Genomic DNA, 19,279 nt, shown 5'->3' with positions numbered 1-19,279 from the left:
GTCTGCAGAACATGCTCTTGTTTCTGGGCAATGATGTTTGGCTGGTCCAACCTGAGCCCTTCTCAGTGTTGTGCCACAGCCAGGCCACTGCTCACTGTCAGCAGCTCCCTGGGCATGCTCCAGTCCTGAAGGGAAAGGCAGCAGGATGGAATTGAACAGGCAGACATCAGGAGGTGGAAGTGAGCACTCAGACACCAGGGGAAGGGAAGCAAGTGACAAGCCTGGCAATGGGATGTGACCCTGACGTGTGCCTGCTCAGAGCCTGCTCAGTGACAAGTGACTGAATGTCAGCAAACGGCAGCTGCTGAAGTCCAGGCTCCTGGCAGAAGATGACTGCACCAACATCATCTCTGTCATCTTCCTGATGCTGACTGCAGGCTTGAGGCACTGAAGGAGGCAGAGGAAATCAGGAAGACAGCTGGAGCAGGAGCAGAGTGGGGCAATCTGCTGGGTCACTCCACGCTGTGGCAGACTCAGCCTGTCAGGCACTGTCACCGTGCAGCCACCACGTCAGAGGTAAGCTTGTGGGGCCTTCTGAAACACCCAAGCAGAAGCAGGAGGGGTTTGGGGAAGGGGGGATGGTGATGGCTTGACTGTGGTCACCAGGAAGGTGCAAAGTGGCATGCTCAGCCCCCGTGTATGCCCAGCAGCTGGGGTTGGAGAAGCTCTTTCCCTGGGCACAGCAGGGCAGGAGATTTGCTGGCCCCAGTACTGTCACAGCTGGCCCAGAGGCAATGACTCACAGTAGGAACTTCCCCATGGCAATGACAGAAGAAATTCTGCCTGGTACACACTGGTGTTGCAGATCCTGGGATGGGATTGATCCTCCTGTCAGACCTCTTCCCCCAGAAAAGGTGTTGATGGCTTTTGGAGGTGAAGGGTTTCACAGAATCATGGAATCCCAGACAGGTTTGGCTGGGATCTTCCAAGGCTATCTATTCCAACCTCCCTGAACCCAGCAAGGACATCTGCAACCAGAGCCCCAGACCACCTCACCTGCAGTGGTTCCAGGCATGGGGCAACTACCACCTCTCTGAGCAACCTGGGACAGGCTCTCACCACCCTCAGTATCAAACATCTCTCCCTTCTCTCCAGTCTCAACCTCACTCTTTCAGTTCAAACCATCACTTCTTGTCCTGTCACAATAGGCCCTGCTCAAAAGTCTGTCCCCAGCTTTCTGATCAGCTCCTTCAAGCAGTGGAAGGCCACCAGGTCTCCCTGTAACCTTGGGCTGAACAAGCCCAAGTCTCTCACCCTGCCCTCACAGCAGAGCCCTTCCAGCCCTGTTGTCATTGCTGTGGCCTCCTCTGGCCCTGCTCCAACAGGTCCCTGCCTGTGCTGAGGACTCCAGAGCTGGGCCCACTGGGAGCACTGCAGGTGAGGGCTTGGCAGAGCACAGCAGAGGGGCAGAATCCCCTCCCTGCCCCTGCTGCCCACACTGCTGGGGATCAGCCCAGAGCAGGCTGGGCTGGGAGTGCACAGTGCCAGAGAAGGAGCCCACTTTGCTCTTCACAGACAGAGAGCCCTGGAAGTGCTTGTGTAGCTTCTGTGATCTGGTGGGAACTGAAGAAGTTTTGCTTGCAGGATGAGAGGCTTCAGAAAAATACTCCCATTTATTGACAGAAAAATGTGTTGAGTTTTTGCCAAAGTGTCCCACAAGGAGGGAAAACCACAATGTGTGTCTGCTCCAGATACAGCTACACCAGGTGTGCTGCCCCTGGAATCCTGACCCCTCACTCTGCTGGTTGAAACTATGGATTTCAGTTGTCATCTACACAAAAATCACACAATGATAGGGGTCAGAAAGGACCTCTGCAGGGAGATCATCAAGTTCAGCAGCAGGGAGATCATCGAGTTCAACACTCCTGCCAACATGGGTCACACGGAAACACACAGAGGCAGGTTTGGAATGTCTCCAGAGATGGACACTCCACAACCTCTCTGGGCAGACCACTCCAGGGCTCCATCATCCTTAAATTGAAGAAGTTCCTCCTCCTGTTTAGATGGAACTTCTTGTGGTCAAGTCTGTGCTCATTATTCCTCATCCTGTCATTGGGCAACACTGGAACATGCTTCCTGACACCCACCCTTTAAGTATGGATCAGCATGGATGAGATCTTCCCTCAGCCTGCTCTTCTTCAGACTGAAAGGAGCCTCTCAGTCTCTGCTCATTGGAGAGATGCTCACTTGGAAATGAGCTTGCAGTCTGCTGCTGTCCTCACTGCGGTCACAGCTGGAGATGTAGGGTCTCTGGCTCAGCTGTGCTCCATCAGTCTGCGTAGTAGCTGCCAAACTGCCACTTCTGGTGAGGATTTGTGGAGTCACAGGCACTCACACTCAGGGCTTTGCCAGGGGGATCCACTTCCAAGCACGCTGGCTGCTGGAGGTGCTCTGAGATGAGGTGGTCTGTCTGCAGAGGAGAACCACAGAAAGGCTTAGGTTCGAAGGGACCTTAGATATCATCAACTCCCATTCCCCTGCCATGACCAGGGACACCTCTCAACTAGGCTTGGTGGCTCAAGGCCTCATCCAACTTGTCCTTGAACACCTCCAGGGAGGGGGCATCCACAACCTCCCTGGGCAACCTGTGCCAGTGCCCACTCTGTGCCTCTGCAGAGATGCTTCATTCTGCAAGCCCCTGGGAGCTGAGTGCCAATCAATAGCAGTCATCTCCACTAAGTGCTATTGATGTGTTCTGTGTAAAACCAGGACACTTTGTGACTGCAGAGCCCTGCCAGAGCAATCACCTCAAAAAGACCAGCATGTCCCCAGCCCCTGGGCACGTGGTGCTGGAGCGTGAGCATGATAAAAGCTCAGAACTGTTTAGGTTGGAAGAGACCTTCAAGATCACCAAGTTTAGGTTGGATCACCAACTGTTTAGGTTGGGAGACACCTTCAAGTCCAACTATTAACCCAGCACTGCCAAGTCATCACTAAACCATATCCCTCAGCACCACATCTATGTGGCTTTGAGAGCCCTCCAGGGATGGGGACTCCACCACTGACTTGAGTAACCTGAGCCAGGCTTTGACAACTCTCATGTCCAACCTAAACCTCTCTTGGTGCAGCTTGAGGCTGTTTCCTATTGTCCTGTCACTTGTTACTGGGGAGAAGAGACCAACCACCCACCTCAGGCCAGCCTCCTTTCAAGGAGTTGCAGAGATCCAGAAGATCTCCCCTCAGCCTCCTTTTCTCCAGATGGAACAACTCCAGTTCCCTCAGCTGCTCCTCACCAGCCTTCACCAGCTCCACTGCTCCTATCTAGACCTGCTCCAGCCCCTCAATGTCCTTCTTGGAGTGAGTACCCAAAACTGAACCCAGGATTGCCCAGTCCAGGGGGACAATCCTTGCCCTGCTCCTGCTGGCCACACCATTGCTGGTCCTAGCAGGAGACCTTGTAGTGAGCTGCAGCTGCCCATCACTTGGCACACTGGCATAGCAGCCCAAAGAGGGGCTGAGGGGCTGTGGCAGCCCTTGATGGCATCTCACTCACCAGCTGTGGCTGGAAGGCAGCCAGTGCCCGGTGCAGCCAGGCCATGTTGGGGTTGCTTGGCTGGCAGGGACGCAGGGACACCATGGTGCCAGTCGGGACGACGCAGAGCTCCCCGTGCTGGATCCTCCTCAGCCAGGTGTAGTTGAAGTGTTGGTGCTGTGGGGAGAGAGCAGGGCAGCTGTGAGCCCACTCATCTGCTGGCAGGGCTGGCAAGCAGACAGCTGAAGCTCCTGGGTAGAGGCTCTCCTCACCCTCCTCCTGCCCTGTGCCAGCACTGAGGGAAGCTGTGATCCATGGGAAGGCCATAGAATGGCTTGGGTTGGAAGGGGCCTTAAAGATCACCTAGTTCCAAATCCCTGCCAAGAAGCAGGGACACCTTCCACCAGACTAGGTTGCTCAAGGCCTCACCAAACCTGGCCTTGAACACCCCTAGGGAAGGAGCATCCCCAGTCTCCCTGGACAACCTGTTCCAGTGGTTCTCCGCTCTCACTCCTAACTTCTCCCTAACATCCAGCCTAAGGATCTGCAGGGCTCAGAACCTCAGGACAACCCTGGCTTGGGCTCTGGGAGTGCCTTCCACCACACCACAGACCTCAGATCCAGGTGCTGGGTGCTCCTCTTGCCCTGTGACCTCTGCTGGGGGCAAATGGATGAAGCCTCCCACACAGCTGGGTTCCACTCTGCACACTGTGTAACTCTGTGGGGAGCAGCTAACAGGGTCCTGCCCACAACACACTGCTGGAAAGGAAAGGGAAGGGCGTTCCCAGCAGCTGCTGCCCACCTGGCTGCAGAGCACATGTCCTGCAGCAGCAGCAGCACAACCCCAGGCCTGGGGTTAAAGGCTTCTCCTCAGGCAGCCTCATGGCTTGATCAAACTTTCCCAGTTTCAGCCCAGTTGCTGGTTCTGGGTTGCTGCTTGCCCTCAGGCTTTGCAGACAGAGGCAGATCCTGCTCCTGGGCACCCACCAAGGCCATGTGCCTTGGCTGGGATGGTCTGGATTAGCTCCTGGTGGTCAGGTCAGCATGGGGAGGTGCAGGAGCTCCACACCAGCATGGGGGTGTCCTTACCTTGTTGCTCACATCGCAGGCCTCCAGAGCCAGTGTGGTGTTTTCTATGGTGATGCACCTTGCTGTGGCTACATTCAGGAGCTGGAAAACGACACCAAAGAGAAGATTTAGGCATCAGAACCCCCGGAAGGGGAGGCTGCTACCCTGCTGGATTCACAGCATGCTGACTACCACTGTCCACTTGGGTGAGGGAAGCAGAGATGCTGTGTGACAAGTCTTTGGAGGGCTGTGTAAATGCACATCTGGGCCACTACAGTTCTTGTGTTGCTCTACTCAGAGAAGCTTGAAACTAACCCTGTCTAGAAACACCAAAAGCTGGACAAGACACCTTCTTTTTTGGGTGTTTTTTGGACCTAGCTCATGCTGCTGTTCTGCAAATGCCTAAAACAACAGCTCCCAACAGGTGCAGGATTCCTTCCTATAGTTCTACACAAGGCTGGGCCAAATGCAGAACTCAACTTTTATTCTTCACAGAATGATAGGGGTTGGAAGTGACCTCTGGAGATCAAGCCCAATCCCCCAGCCAAGGCAGGGTCACCTAGGGCAGGTCACATAGGAACATGTGCAGGTGGGTTTTGAATGTCTCTGGTGATGCAGACTCCCCCACTTCTCTAGGCAGCCTGTCCCAAGGCTCCACCACTCTTCAATTCAAGAAGTTCCCCCTTGTGTTTAGATGGAACATCTTATGCTCAAGTTTGTGCCCATTATGCCTTGCTCTGTCACTGAGCACCACGGAAGAAGGACTGCTCCCATTCTTAATTCACCTCTTGATGCTGGTGAAGCGACACAGCAACACCTGTAAAGCAGCTGCACAAGCAGTAACCTGCGCCAGAGAGCACCACGTTCCCCAGCATGGAGCTGGAGGGAGGAGAACTGGAGCCTGACCTGGTTATGGTCCTCAGCTACCCAGCCAGCGAAGGGCTTGGAGAGGTAGAATTTAACCCAAAATGGACTTTGAGGTGTTTTCAGCCTCTGACTCCTCCCGAGGTGCTGAAGGAAAGGCAGGATCCTCGCAGGGCAGCTGCATGGGCAGGACCCTCGCAGGGCTGCAGCAAAGGCAGGACCCTCGCAGGGCTGCAGCAAGAGTAGGACCCTCGCAGGGCTGCAGCAAAGGCAGGACCCTCGCAGGGCTGCAGCAAGGGCAGGACCCTCGCAGGGCTGCAGCAAAGACAGGACCCTCGCAGGGCTGCAGCAAAGGCAGGACCCTCGCAGGGCTGCAGCAAGAGTAGGACCCTCGCAGGGCTGCAGCAAAGGCAGGACCCTCGCAGGGCTGCAGCAAGGGCAGGACCCTCGCAGGGCTGCAGCAAAGACAGGACCCTCGCAGGGCTGCAGCAAAGGCAGGACCCTCGCTGGGAGGCAGCAAGGGCAGGACCCTCGCAGGGCTGCAGCAAAGGCAGGACCCTCGCAGGGCTGCAGCAAGAGTAGGACCCTCGCAGGGCTGCAGCAAAGGCAGGACCCTCGCAGGGCTGCAGCAAAGGCAGGACCCTCGCAGGGCGGCCGCAAGGGCAGGACCCTCGCTGGGAGGCAGCAAGGGCAGGACCCTCGCAGGGCTGCAGCAAAGGCAGGACCCTCGCAGGGCTGCAGCAAGAGTAGGACCCTCGCAGGGCTGCAGCAAAGGCAGGACCCTCGCAGGGCTGCAGCAAGAGTAGGACCCTCGCAGGGCTGCAGCAAAGGCAGGACCCTCGCAGGGCTGCAGCAAAGGCAGGACCCTCGCAGGGCTGCAGCAAAGGCAGGACCCTCGCAGGGCTGCAGCAAAGGCAGGACCCTCGCAGGGCGGCCGCAAGGGCAGGACCCTCGCAGGGCGGCCGCAAGGGCAGGACCCTCGCAGGGCTGCATCAAGGGCAGGATCCTCGCAGGGCTGCAGCAAAGGCAGGACCCTCGCAGGGCGGCCGCAAGGGCAGGACCCTCGCTGGGAGGCAGCAAGGGCAGGACCCTCGCAGGGCTGCAGCAAAGGGCAGGACCCTCGCAGGGCTGCAGCAAAGGCAGGACCCTCGCAGGGCGGCCGCAAGGGCAGGACTCCTCCTGGCTGCCGGCAGCGCGGGGCTGAGAAGAGCAGGGTTCTGCTGCGCTCTGCTGGCAGCACGGCACCAGTACAAACCCTGCCGTGCTGCACAGCGTCCATCCCTAAAAAAGGAAGTCTTCCTCTCTGCCCTGCCAAAAGGCTGGGTAGGTAGGGATGGTGCTGGACCTTCCCTTTTGAAGGAGTATCTCCTGGCCAGAACTGGTGTGTGGGCAGCTGGGCTGGTGTTTAAAATACCAACCTGGCTCCTCAAGGGGAACTTGGCTCTTGGGGCTGTGACCAATTGATTTTATTTTACAGACAGTGAGGAGCCCAAACCACCAAAATATCTCACAATGTGACCAAATAACAGGGGCACAACCCAGAGACTGCCAGGTCACCACAAAATCATGTCCCTCAGCACCACATCTCCACAGCTTTGAAACCCCTCCAGGGATGGGGACTCCACCTCTGCCCTGGGCAGCTTGTTCCAGGCTTTGATAACTCTTTTTGGGGAAGAATCATAGAATCATAGAATCAATCAGGTTGGAAGAGACCTCCAAGATCATCCACTCCAACCTAGCACCCAGCCCTATCCAGTCAACCAGACCATGGCACTAAATGCCTCATCCAGGCTTTGCTTGAAGACCCCCAGGGACGGTGCCTCCACCACCTCCCTGGGCAGCCCATTCCAATGCCAATCACTCTCTCTGTGAAGAACTTCTTCCTAACATCCAGCCTATACCTACCCTGGCACAACTTGAGACTGTGTCCCCTTGTTCTATTGCTGGTTGCCTGGGAGCAGAGACCACCCCCCACCTGGCTACAATGCCCCTTCAGGTAGTTGTAGACAGTAATAAGATCACCCCTGAGCCTCCTCTTCTCCAGGCTAAACAGGCCCAGCTCCCTCAACCTCTCCTCATAGGATTTGTGCTCCAGGCCCCTCACCAGCTTTGTTGCCCTTCTCTGGACATGTTCCAGCACCTCAACATCTTTCTTGAATTGAGGGGCCCAGAACTGGACACAGTACTCAAGGTAATTGTTCCACATGTCCAACCAGACTTTGGTTTAGCAGTAGTGGTGGGACTGTGAGCTCCAGGTGAGTGGTTGGACTCGATCTGAAAAGTTTCCTCCAACCTCAACAGTTCTAAACCTCCCCTGGGACAACTTGAGGCCATTTCCTCTTGTCCTGTCACTTGTTCCTTGGGAGAAGAGAACCAAGCCCCACCTGACTCCAACCTCCTTTCATGTTTAAATAATGCTAAATGATAAATAAAGAAGGCCAGGAAGTAATTCAGGCACCTACCAACCCACTGGCTTTAACTAGGGGAGCATCCAGGTCCGGGTAGACGTTCTCCAAGTACCACCTGAAGCTTTTGCACTGGAGCTTCTTTCGTAGTTGGATCTGTGGAGTCAGGTCACCAACATCCAGGTTTCTCAGGACTAAGTGGTAAGCGTGGCCATAGAAGAGCTGCTTGTACTCGTCCAGCCAGACCTCCGCCACGCGGGCCAAGTTCCTCTCCACCGTGCTCACCCGGTCTTTGGGGAAGGAGTAAGGGTTGTCGTTCCTGAAGATGTGCCCAACTCTGGAGCATGGAACGATCTCAATCTCTCCTCCACACATCCAGACCTGAGAAACAAGAGGTTGTTCTGATAGAAACACGGGCAAACGCTGGGCAAAGCCAGAAGAGAAGTAACCAATCACACAATTAAGCAGGTTGGAAAAGACCTCTGAGATCATAGAGTCCAACCTTACCCTTCTAATTAACTAAACCATGGCACAAAGTGTCTCATCCAGCCTCCTTTTAAACACCTCCAGGGATGGTGATTCCACCACCTCTCCAGGCAGCCCATTCCAATGCCAATCACTCTTTCTGTGAAGAACTTCTTCCTAACATCCAGACTAAACCTGTCCTGGTGCAGCTTGAGGCTGTGTCCCCTTCTTCTGTCACTGGTTGCCTGGTAGAAGAGACCAACCCCACCTGGCTACAGCCTCCCTTCAGGTAGTTGTAGATAGCAATGAGCTCTGCCCTGAGCCTCCTCTTCTGCAGGCTGCACACCCCCAGCTCTCTCAGCCTCTCCTCACAGGACTGTGCTCCAGCCCCCTCACCAGCCTTGGTGCTCTTCTCTGGACACCTTCCAGCACCTCAACATCTTTCTGGACACAGTGCTCAAGGTGTGGCCTGACCAGTGCTGAGTTCAGGTGCAGAAGGACTTCCCCGATCCTGCTGGCCACACTATTCCTGATACCGGCCAGGATGCCATTGGCCTTCTTGGCCACCTGGGCACACTGCTGGCTCATGTTCAGCTGCTGTCAACCAGTAACCCCAGGTCCCTCTCTGCCTAGCTGCTCTCCACCAAGGTGCCAAGGATGGGCTCTCCAGCACAGGGCTGCTGTGGGGAGCCCCACTACCCCAGGACAAGCTTCCAAGAGCAACATACCTTGAATGAAATCTCCATATTTTCACCTCCCCAAACATCCAGACCTGGGTCATACATTCCCAGCTCAAAAAAGTACTTCTTGTCGATGGAGAAGAGGCCACCTGCCATGACTGGGCACCTGGGGACAGCATCACACAGAATCACAGGATGCCAGGTTGGAAGGGACACCAAGGATCATCCGGTCTAACCCTTCTAGGTGATAGTATAGCTGAAAGGAGATGGCCCAGCAGCCTTTCAAGCTGAGGCTTACAACTGCCCAGTGGAGGGGAATCCACTACTTCCCTTGGGAGATTATTCTGATGTCCAAATGTTCTCATGGGGAAACACCTTCTTCTGGAGCACCAGCAGAACCTCCCAGCACCAACTTGTATCCACCATCCCCTGTCTTTTCCATGGGACTCCTTGTAAAAAGGGAGTCTCCATCCTGCTGGTGGCCACCCTTTATGTGCTGTCCATGCTAATAAAGTCTCCCCTAAGCCTTCTCTTCTCTAGGCTGAACAGACCCAGCTGCCTCAGCCTCACATGGCAGGGCTGTCAGGCCTCTCATCATCCTCATGGCCCCACATGGGTGCAGCTGGTTGAGAAGCACCTGTCTCTTCCTCTTTGCTTTGAGAAGGCAATCACTGAGAAGCTGTAGACTACTAAATACTCAGGGATGCTGCCTGAACCTGCACTTAAGAGACAGCAAGGGTCAGTTTGTCATGTTGCTGCAGGGTGGTAAATGCAGTGTTAAAAGAGATGGCATCTGGGTAGTCTTGCCTGAAAGCTGTAATGGAACATGGAAGGGAAATGTGCAACAGGACATTCCTCCAGCCCTGGTGGCATCAGCAAAATGCTGGTGGCACTGTTGAGGAGAAAGGCTTGCTGGGCTTTGCCCAGGTCTGGAAATGTGACTGCCCACAGTGACCACTTAAGGAGCAGAGATTTAGACTGGAGATTAGGAAGAAATTCCTGACAGTGAGGGTGGTGAGACACTGGAACAGGTTGCCCAGGGAAGCTGTGGATGCTTTCTCCCTGGAGGTGTTCAAGGCCAGGTTGGATAAGGCCTTGAGCAACCTGGTCTAGAGGGAGGTGGCCCTGGCCATAGCAGGAATTTGGAACTAGATGATCCTTAATATCTCTTCCAACTCAAAGCACTCAATGAATCTATGATTCTGGCCTGGAGCCTTTGCTCCTAACTACTAACAATTTGATTCACAGGGCTCTCATATCAGGGTTTTTTTCTTTTACCTGATGACATCAGTTTCCTTGATTTTATTCTTCTCAATGACCTCTTGTGGAATTTGCCTCCATCCAAAATTCATTGGCCAAGTGAAAATCCCACGCTGGAAGTTGTCCACAGTCATGTAACTAAACGGGGAAAAGATGGAGATGACTAATTCTGAGTCACACTGCTGAGCGAAATGCCACCCTTAATGAGTGAAGATGAAGGTCTGTGCATCATTGAATCAGGGCTTTAACAGATTTTGTCAGCAATCTCCCCTCCTGCAGTAGAAGACATGGAAAGTGAGGGAAAGGAAGGGGTCATGTCCACTGCTCGTGTTGATTTCTGCTGTACAGCACCCACGGATGTGTCCCCTGGGACACGCTGCCAGTCAGGAGGTCTGGACCTATGCCTTCCTGTAACAAAGCTGTTGGTAGTCCCATTAAGAGGCTGTGCTCGTGCCACTGGCATGGATTTTGGGTTTCCTAGGGGGGAAAGCAAACTTTACCTCATGTCCTTGTCACTGATGACCTCGATGACAGGGCAGGCGACCTTGGTCCGGCTCAGGCGGACCCTCTCCAGCAGCGGCTCCAGCCAGCCCACATTGCACTCCACATGTGAGTCCAGGAACGTCAGGACAGTACCTGTGGTAGAAGAGAAGGCAGAATCCAGCTCTGTCCTCATCCTATGCCAGCCAGTTTGGGGTGCTGCTAATGCTCCACGGGACCTTCTACAGCTCCCAAACCCCTCCCAGCCATAACCCAGACCATATTTTTACTGCTCGGTCACCGTGGTCTGGACAGGAAAGCAGGATGGCTCCCAGCAGAAGTGGTTTGGTGCTGCCATGGCCTATGCAGGTTGTGGAGCTGGGGTGGCATGGCTGGAGATCCCAGCCATTCCTGGGCAGGGCTGTGCTGAGGAACCAGACAATCACAGAATCGTTCCCGTTGGAAGAGATCTTTCAGATCAAGAATTCCAACTATGAACCCAGCACTGCCAGGCCACCACTAAGCCATGGCCATCAGCACCACATCTGCACAGCTTTGAAACCTCTCTAGAGATGGGGACTCCACTACTGCCCTGGGCAGCCTCTTCCAAGACTTGACAACCCTTGAGGGGAAGAAATTGTTCCTCAGCTCCAATCTAAACTTCCCCTAGTGCAACTTGAGGCCGTTTCCTCTTGTCCTATCATTTAATCTTTGGGATAAGAGACCAAGCCCCATCTGTTTCCAATCTCCTTTCAGGGAGATGTAGAGAGCCAGAAGGTCTCACCTTAGCCTCTTTATTTCCAGGCTGAACATCCCTAGGTCTCTCAGCTGCTCCTCACAGGACTTGTTCTCCACACCCTAAGCCAAGAATCTCATCAGACAAGCCACAGCTTGTTCCCCGGTCAGACTCTCATGCTTCACACACCAGACAATGCCCTTAGTTCATTGGAAAGGGGCCAAAACTCAGTGTTGGAGATGGCTCTGGTGGGGTCCAGACAGGACTGTAAAAAGGCTTTCATCCTACCTTTGGCAATCTCTGCTCCTGCCAGTCTGGCTCGTATCAGACCGTGCCTCTCCTTGAGGTGGAGGATCTTCACCTTGGGGAACTGTGACATGTACTGGTCCAGCTTCTCCTTGAGATACTCTGCAGAGAAGGAATAGAAGAGGGTGAGGCTGACATCACACTCACTTCTAGGGTGAAAAGGAACACGGACATTTTCCTTGGAAGCATCTCCAGAACACACCAGGCTCTTTGGGTCTGGGGTTCAAACATCCTGGGTCCAGTTGTGGGCTCCCCAGTTCAAGAAAGACAGGGTGAAAGACACTGAAGAGACCCCAGAGAAGGCTGTGAAGATACTGAGGGGCCTGGAGCGTCTCTGTGAGAAGGCTGAGAGCCCTCGGGCTGTTGAGTCTGTGGAAGTGCAGCACCAGAGGGGATGTGATCAATGCTCACCAACAGATAAAGGACCTGGCAGAGTGCAAGAGGCTAGGGCCAGACTCTTGTCAGTGGTGCCCAGTGACAGGATAAGAGTCAAAAAGCACAAACTGAAAGCCAAGAGGTTCCACCTGAAAAGGAGGAGAAACTTGTGAGGGTGCTGGAGCAGGCTGCCCAGAGAGGCAGTGAAGTCTCCTTCTCTGGAGAGCCTCCAAACCCAGCTGGCCAGTGTGATCATGGTCAGCCTGCTGTGGGTACCCCTGCTTTAGCATGGGGATTGGAGTGGATGATTGCCAATCCTCACCATGCTGGGACACCGTGATTGTAGGCTCACTGTATGTGTGGCAGGAGCTCTGAAGTTGTTCTGAGACAGCACTTTCCCTGAAAAACCTGTAGCTGGAAAATGACCTCATTCCTGGATTGTTGAGGGCTGAAGTCAGCAGAGCTGAAGCATTACTGACAGATGTTTGACAGCATCTGGAAGGCCTGAGTGCACAAGCAAAGCCACCCTGACAGCAGAGATCCTTGGCTCACCATGGCTCTTACTGCAGCTCTCCTGTTATCTGAGCAAACTTGGTAGTCAGGGTTGGAATAGATAATCTTTAAAGGTCTTCCCAACCCAAAACATTCTCATTAAGGGGCAAGGGCTTCAAACTAGAGAAGAGCAGATTTAGACTGGATGTTAGGAACAGGTTCTTTACTATAAGAGCCACTGGACACTGGAACAGGATGCTCAGGAAGGCGGTTTGGGCCCCATCCCTGGTGATACTCAAGACGAGGCTCGACAGGGCTCTGGACAACCTGATCTAGTTGAGGATGTCCCTGCTGACTGCAGGGGAGGCTGGACTGGATGACCTTCGGAGGCCCCTTCCAACCCAGACCATTCTAAGATTCTCTGATTCTACAGTGCACACTGTCCTCCCCTGCTGTCAGCTCTGACAACACAGGGCACTCCTCTGGGCATCGCAGGGAGCAGGGTGTCTGTGTGAAGGCCCTGGAGCCAGGATGTCCTGAAAATGAGAGAGCTGGGTAGGACTGAGCTTCCTGGTGCTCCAGGACCTCCTGCTGCCTCCACCAGCCTCCAGCACACGAGTGTTAACATAGTGATGCGCAGCTGTAAAAGTAGCAGCTGTTTCACTGGGATGGGAGAGATGGGAATGGTGAAATCTGGCAGGGTGTTGAGCAAGAGCTATATCTTGATCTACCACAGCCACCCGTCAGAGCTCACCTGGCCTCTTAAGCCCCTTATCTGGAGAGGTAACAGTGTCAGGGCCTCAACAGAGCCAGAGGAGAAAAGCTGATTTCTCTCTGCTCCTCAGAATTGAATTAACAGAGAACAAATTGCATTTTGGCCTCAAGCTACATGAGCTTCATAAAGGCAGAAGAAGCCTCCCCTACCTTTTGTGCTGAAGTCGTCCACCAAAATGATTTCCTCGATCAGGTGGGAGGGAGATCTGCTGAGGATGCTGTGGACGGAGCGGAGGAGGGTGGACCACACTTCATCCACAAAGCACATGATGATGGTGGTGGAGGGGAGGTCGTTGTGAACCTGCTGATCAGAGCACCTGCAACAAGAAGAGAGGCTCACAGAGAAGGGTCCCCTGTGCTCCTGAGAACCTCCAGGTTCAGCCCCTGACAAGCTTTCTAATTTAGGATTGGTTTGGCAGTGGGAGCAAGGAAACCACAGGCAGCTGGCACAGATTGTTAATTGCTTGATAAACCTGGAGTTGTCAGAACTTCTCAGCTGTCCTACTGAACCTGCTGCCATCCAGCTTAATATTTGAGAAGGATGTCTTTGGATGAGGTCTGTTCTTCACATCTTGAACATAGAAGATTTCACCTCAACGTGAGGGGAAACTTCTTTCCGGTGAGGGTGACAGAGCACTGGAGCAGGCTGCCCAGAGAGGTTGTGGAGTCTCCTTCTCTGGAGACTTCCAAAGCCTGCCTGGATGCATTGCTGTGTGGACTAGCCTAGGGGATCTTGCTTTGGACTTGACGATCCCTGCAGGTCCCTTCCAACCTCTAATGTTTTGTGATCCTGTGAAAAAGTGTAGGGGTGAAAATGCCAAACGTGAAGCATGGAGGGCAAAGCCCCGCAACAGGATTGTGTTGGGAGAGAGAGCAGACAGGGGGCAGGGGGACTCCCCACACAGCCCTGGACCTTCCTGTGGGCAGTCCCACGGGATAGGATGTGCTCAGGGACCTCTGTCCGGGGGCCCCTTTACTTCTCTACTCCAGGTGACTGCATCTTCTCTGTAAGCAAGGAGTGCCAAAGCCCCAGAGGGGGAGGCCAGCCCCAGCTCTGTACTCCCAACCCTGGGGAATGCTGCAGGGAAAGGATCCTGTGATGCTCCCAGCACCCACAGGGCTAGGGATCCCAAGGGATGGCCTTACTGGAAGAAAATAACTGGTACAATGTTCACAGTGAGGGAAATGGTCATCCCTGTGAAGGGTTATTCAGCATCTAACTCATGGAATCACAAAATCACAGAATTGTTTGGGTTGGAAGAGACCTTTCAGATCAAGTCCAACAATTAACCCAGCCCTGCCAGGTCACCACTAAACCATCTGGCAGCTTGGGCCACAGTTTGACAGCAATTCTGGGGAAGGAATTGTTCTTTGTGTCCAGTCTAAACCACCGCTGGTGCAACATGAAGCTGAGGTCCAGGGGTGCCCAGTGCTGGCCTCTCCCAGCTGGCAGGCACAGCTGGAATCCCTTCCCACCCATGCCACCTCACCCAGACTGTACCACATCGTGCTGCCAGGAAAACTGGGGTCTTTTCTAAACCCTGATCACTTGGCTTTCCCAAAAGAGCAGTGTGGGCAAGGGTCAAGGGCACATGAGGCTGCTCACTGCTGGTGCCACAATCCTGGGCTGAAACAGGGTCATAGAATCATAGAATTGTTTGGGTTGAAAGAGACCTCTAAGATCACCCAGTCCAACCATCAACCCAACACAACTCATGGCCATTAAACCAAGTCTCAAAGTGCCATGGCCACACATTTCTTGAACACCTCCAGGGATGGTGGCTCCATCACCTACCTGAGCAGCCTATTCCAATGCCTGACCACTCTTTCAGAGTCCTGAACTGTGCTCTGCAGGGAGTGCTCCCCACAAGTCTCCTGGCTACCATGGCCTTCCACCTGAGTGGCTTAGGCATCTCTGTCCTCTGTGATGGAACTTGTCCTTCAGGTATTTCTGCTGAGGCGGAGCCCTCAGCAAGCACTGGCAAAGGTCAGAAGGCAGCAGGCGCTGGCACGGGGACAACCAGACTGGAGCCTCCACAGGACAAGTTTCCTGATGGCCACACTTCAGTGGTCCAGTCCAGTACTCTAGCAAGGACCACGAGACAAACTGGAATCTGAGCTGGGAAAGACTCCCACAAAATGGTAACATGCTGCTAGACCACCTACAGCTCCCAAGAGCCACTGCTGTGAGCTGGCTGCAGCTGTGCCAACAGACTGAGGGCAGAGCCTGCAGAGGCCCCAGGGGAGCTGCTGGTGGCCCCATGCCCAGCGTGGCAGCACCAGTCCCCTAGCAGTGTCGGTGACACACCCCTGTTTGACCAAGGTGTTCCTCATGACGTCTGGACATCGATGCTGTCCCCTCCCAGGCAGCTCTCACGGCTCACTGAGGCTGCCAGGTGCTCCGGGGAGGTGTTCCTGCTCCACAGCTTCTGGGCTTTGCTGTCAAAGGCCAAACACAGTGCTGGGCTGGAGTGACCACGGCTGTTTCCTGTGTGGCTTCCGCAGCTGGCATCCTCTGCCCACCAGAAAGCAGCCCTAGTTGTCTGCCTCCTTCCCTGTATCACTCCTTCTTGTGCAGGGACTAACAGAGTCCCAGCACGGTGGGAGTCGGAAGGGACTTCTGGAGATCACCCAGTCCAACCCTGCCAATAAAAGCAGGGCACTCACAGCAGCTTGTCCAGCATCACAATGGCCAGGGAGGTTTGGAAGCTCTCCAGTGGAGGAGACTCCACAACCTCTCTGGGCAGCCTGCTCCAGGGCTCCAGCACCCTCACACCAAACAAGTTTCTCCTCATCTTCAGATGGAACCTCCTGGGAGCTCTTGGGGTGGGGGACTCTTGGGGTACCTCTACATCAAGTATAGGGCAGCATCAGCTTGAGGTGTGAGAGCAGCTCTGGGCAGGTGCCAAAGCAAATGGCAGGAGCACTCCAGAAACCAGACACAGGAACACTGAGGCAAACAGAGCTTGGTGCTGCACCCAATATCCAGATAGGGGCATTAGGGCACCAAAAGGCCTGAGCCCTACGTGCCTTAACCAGGCACAGCTGCGCTCAGTGGGGCAAGGCAATTTCCAGACTTCACCCAGTGTCACGTTCAACAAGAAGCTGCTCTCACCTGGGAAGGCAACGCCATCTGGCTACCATGGACCTCGGTATGACCGGCAGCCCTCCTGGGAGCCACCGCGCAGCCCCGCAGGGGCGCAGCACAGCGGCGTGCCCAGGGGCAGCCGCGGATCTTACCCGGCAGGCCTGGTGTCTGCTATGGCTCGGTCCACGGGGATCATGTCGCTGAGGTAGACATTAAAGTTCCCTTCTTTCCACCTGCTTTTGGCTTCTTCCTGTTTGCCATCGGGGACTGCAACCGGGCGCCCGAACTGCCCGGGAGCTCGGGGGTCTCTGGGGGCAAGCGTTGCATCTATGGCCAGGACCCGGTGCGTTCCTGGCTCGCCATCTGCCCGCTCCTGCTTGTCCCTGATGCTGGAAGGAGCCCTCTGAGCTGTTCCCTTCCTCGCACCCAGCGTCCAGCCAACCTGTGCCACAGCCCGGGGGCTGGCACTGGCAGCATGAGCATCGTTTTCCTTCTCAAGCTGCGGCTCTTCACGGCTCTTCGCCAGGGTCCCCGCGGAGCTGGGAGCAGGGCGCGGAGCTCCGGGGCCGCCGGGCTCTGCCTCGTCTTTGCCGACGAGGATGAAGCGACTTTCGGAGGGCGCTTCCCTCCCTCCCGGCTTCGTCTCCTCTGGCCGCAGGGCTCTCAGCCCCGCCGTCGCGGGCGGCCGACTGGCGGTGCCCACCGCATCTGCAGGTCGGTACCAGCTCCTGTTGGTGCTGCGCCCGCGTCCCTCCACCACAGTGCGACCAGCTGGCCGGGCAGCCTCGGTGGCCCCGAGGGCCGGGGCAAGGGACTCGTCGTGGAGCCGCAGCCGGGCCTTCCACGGGGCTTCACGGGCTGCCCCGGGCCCCGCATCGCCTCTCCGGCCGAGAGCCACCCACGGCGGGGCCAGCCGAGCCCCTAGACGCTGCCCTCTGATGCCAGGCGGGAGGCTCGGTGGGCCGGGGGCTGCCCGGGAGGCCGAGCTCCCTCCTCCCCCGCGCCGGGGCAGCCTGGAGGGGTCCGGTCGGGGGCTGCCTCCCAGCCCTATCCGCCGCCGCTCCGCCGCCTCTCGTAACAACCTCCCGCCGGCGTCGCCGATGGAGAGGCGGAGCGCGGCCATATCGAGGAGAAGCCAGGCGACGGAGGCGGCGAAGACGAAGGCTAAGGCTCGGCCGCTGCCGCGGAACAGCCGCCGCAGCCCGCTCATCCCCGGGCCGGGCCGCAGGGAGCAGCGCGGCCGCAGCCGCCACGCCGAGCCCGGAGGGAACGGGGAGGCGGGACAGGGCCGGGCCGGGCCGGGGGGGCTCCCCTCGCCCCACCCAGCGCCGGGAGCCGAGCTGTAACCCAACACCGGGGCTCTAATCCGGTGCTCTCCGCCCACGGCAGCCGGGCTCGGAGCGCCTGGCCGCGTGTATGCGTGGCACCGGGCAGGGCAAACGGGCTCCGGTGGGGATTCAGGGTGAGCTGTCTGTGCCCGGCCCCGGGGACCCCCCCAGGGAACGGGGCTGCAAACAGGGCTGCGGTTACGAGGGTCCCCGAATTCCATCGTGGCGGGGGGTGGAAGGGACGTCTGGAAATCGTCCGCTCCAATCCCCCTGCTAAAGCAGGGGCACCCACAGCAGCGTGCCCAGCACCACAATGGCCAGGGGAGTGTGGAAACTCTCCAGAGGAGACGCCACAACCTCTCGGGCAGCCTGTGCCAGGGCTCCAGCACCCTCACACCAAACAAGTTTCAACTCCTCATCTTCAATGTGGAACTTCCTGGGTTCCAGTTTGTGCCCATTGCCTCTTGTCCTGTCACTGGGCATCACTGACCGCGGTCTGGCTGCATCTTCTTGGCCCCCACAGGTCCTTTATCTGTTGCTGAGCATTGCTCAGATCCCCTCTAGAGCTGCTTTTCTCCAGGCTCAACAGCCCCGGGGCTCTCAGCCGTTCCCCCTCACTGCTCCAGGCCCCTCAGCAGCTTTGCAGCCTCCACTGGACTCTCTGCAGTAGTTCCCTGTCTCTCCTGAAATGGGGAGCCCAGACGTGGACCCAGGACTCCAACTGTGGCCTCACCAGGGCAGAGTAGAGAAAAGCAGTAACCTCCCTTGACCTGCTGGCCACACTCGTCTTAGTGCACCTGAGTGGGTGCGCAGAGCTGGAGCAGTGTACAGGGACTGGTTGTAGGTGACAGTTGTCACAGAAAGCTTAAAGTTAAGACGAGGTCTTCACATTCACCCTTCAGTGACAGGGCGCAGGAGCCATGGCCAAGTGATGCTGGCCAAGGAAGGCAAAGCTCTTCAGCCAAGCTGGCTGAGACAGTGCTGGGTTAAAAAAAGGAGCTGAGGAACCACCCCTCCTGCTCCTGCCCTGTACCGCAGAGTGATACATGGCAAGCTGTGCTGGCTGTACTGGCTGTGCTGGCTGTACTGGCTGTACTGGAGGTGTTGACCGGCAAGAGCTGGGTCTGCCTGCAAGGACCAGACCACAGCTCTGCTCAGGTGGGCTTTGCAGCAAGCTCCAGAACCAGCCCTCCCGGCAGCCCTGCTGTGCCCACTTGGGTCTGTGTAGCTGTGGTTATGAGTTAGCACTAGCCCAGTGTCCACGGGTACCAGGGTGCCAGGCTGTACAATCTGCAGTGTAAACAGATTGCTTCGTCCCCTCCGGTGTGAATCTCCCTATTTGAGTTTTGAACCACCTCCTTTGCCCTGTCACAACAGCCTTTGCTCAGAAGTCTGTTTCCAGCTTTCTGATCAGCCTCTTTAAGCACCGAAAGACTGCTCAAAGGTCTCCCGGTCTCCCTGCAGCCTTCTCTTCTCTGGGCTGAAC

At 56.0% G+C, this 19,279-nt stretch overlaps 1 protein-coding gene across 1 annotated transcript; it reads right to left on the bottom strand.

Annotated features, from left to right (window-relative positions):
- Positions 1-1,594: 1,594 nt before the first annotated feature.
- GALNT5 (polypeptide N-acetylgalactosaminyltransferase 5) lies at positions 1,595-17,675 on the bottom strand. Its single transcript, XM_064155229.1, has 10 exons — positions 16,618-17,675; positions 13,528-13,694; positions 11,719-11,838; positions 10,715-10,850; positions 10,233-10,352; positions 9,003-9,120; positions 7,867-8,190; positions 4,562-4,642; positions 3,494-3,649; positions 1,595-2,410 (listed from the first exon to the last, which is right to left on the bottom strand). The coding sequence occupies exons 1-10, from the start codon at positions 17,673-17,675 to the stop codon at positions 2,270-2,272; spliced, it is 2,421 nt and encodes an 806-aa protein (XP_064011299.1). The 3' UTR covers positions 1,595-2,269.
- Positions 17,676-19,279: the final 1,604 nt, after the last annotated feature.

The sequence above is a fragment of the Pogoniulus pusillus genome, chromosome 2, assembly GCF_015220805.1.
Source record: "Pogoniulus pusillus isolate bPogPus1 chromosome 2, bPogPus1.pri, whole genome shotgun sequence".
In the NCBI taxonomy this organism is placed as follows: Eukaryota; Metazoa; Chordata; class Aves; order Piciformes; family Lybiidae; genus Pogoniulus; species Pogoniulus pusillus.
This window is presented reverse-complemented; position numbering and strand designations above follow the sequence as displayed.

What these genes read in the sequence shown, in the direction of transcription:
- GALNT5 (XM_064155229.1), bottom strand. Translation starts at nt 17,675, where the DNA reads ATGAGCGGGCTGCGGCGGCTGTTCCGCGGCAGCGGCCGAGCCTTAGCC. An exon ending in GCAGACACCAGGCCTGCCGG is followed by an intron (nt 13,695 to 16,617) that starts GTAAGATCCGCG and finishes TTCTTGTTGCAG; the next exon opens with GTGCTCTGATCAGCAGGTTC. An exon ending in TAGTTAAAGCCAGTGGGTTG is followed by an intron (nt 4,643 to 7,866) that starts GTAGGTGCCTGA and finishes GTCGTTTTCCAG; the next exon opens with CTCCTGAATGTAGCCACAGC.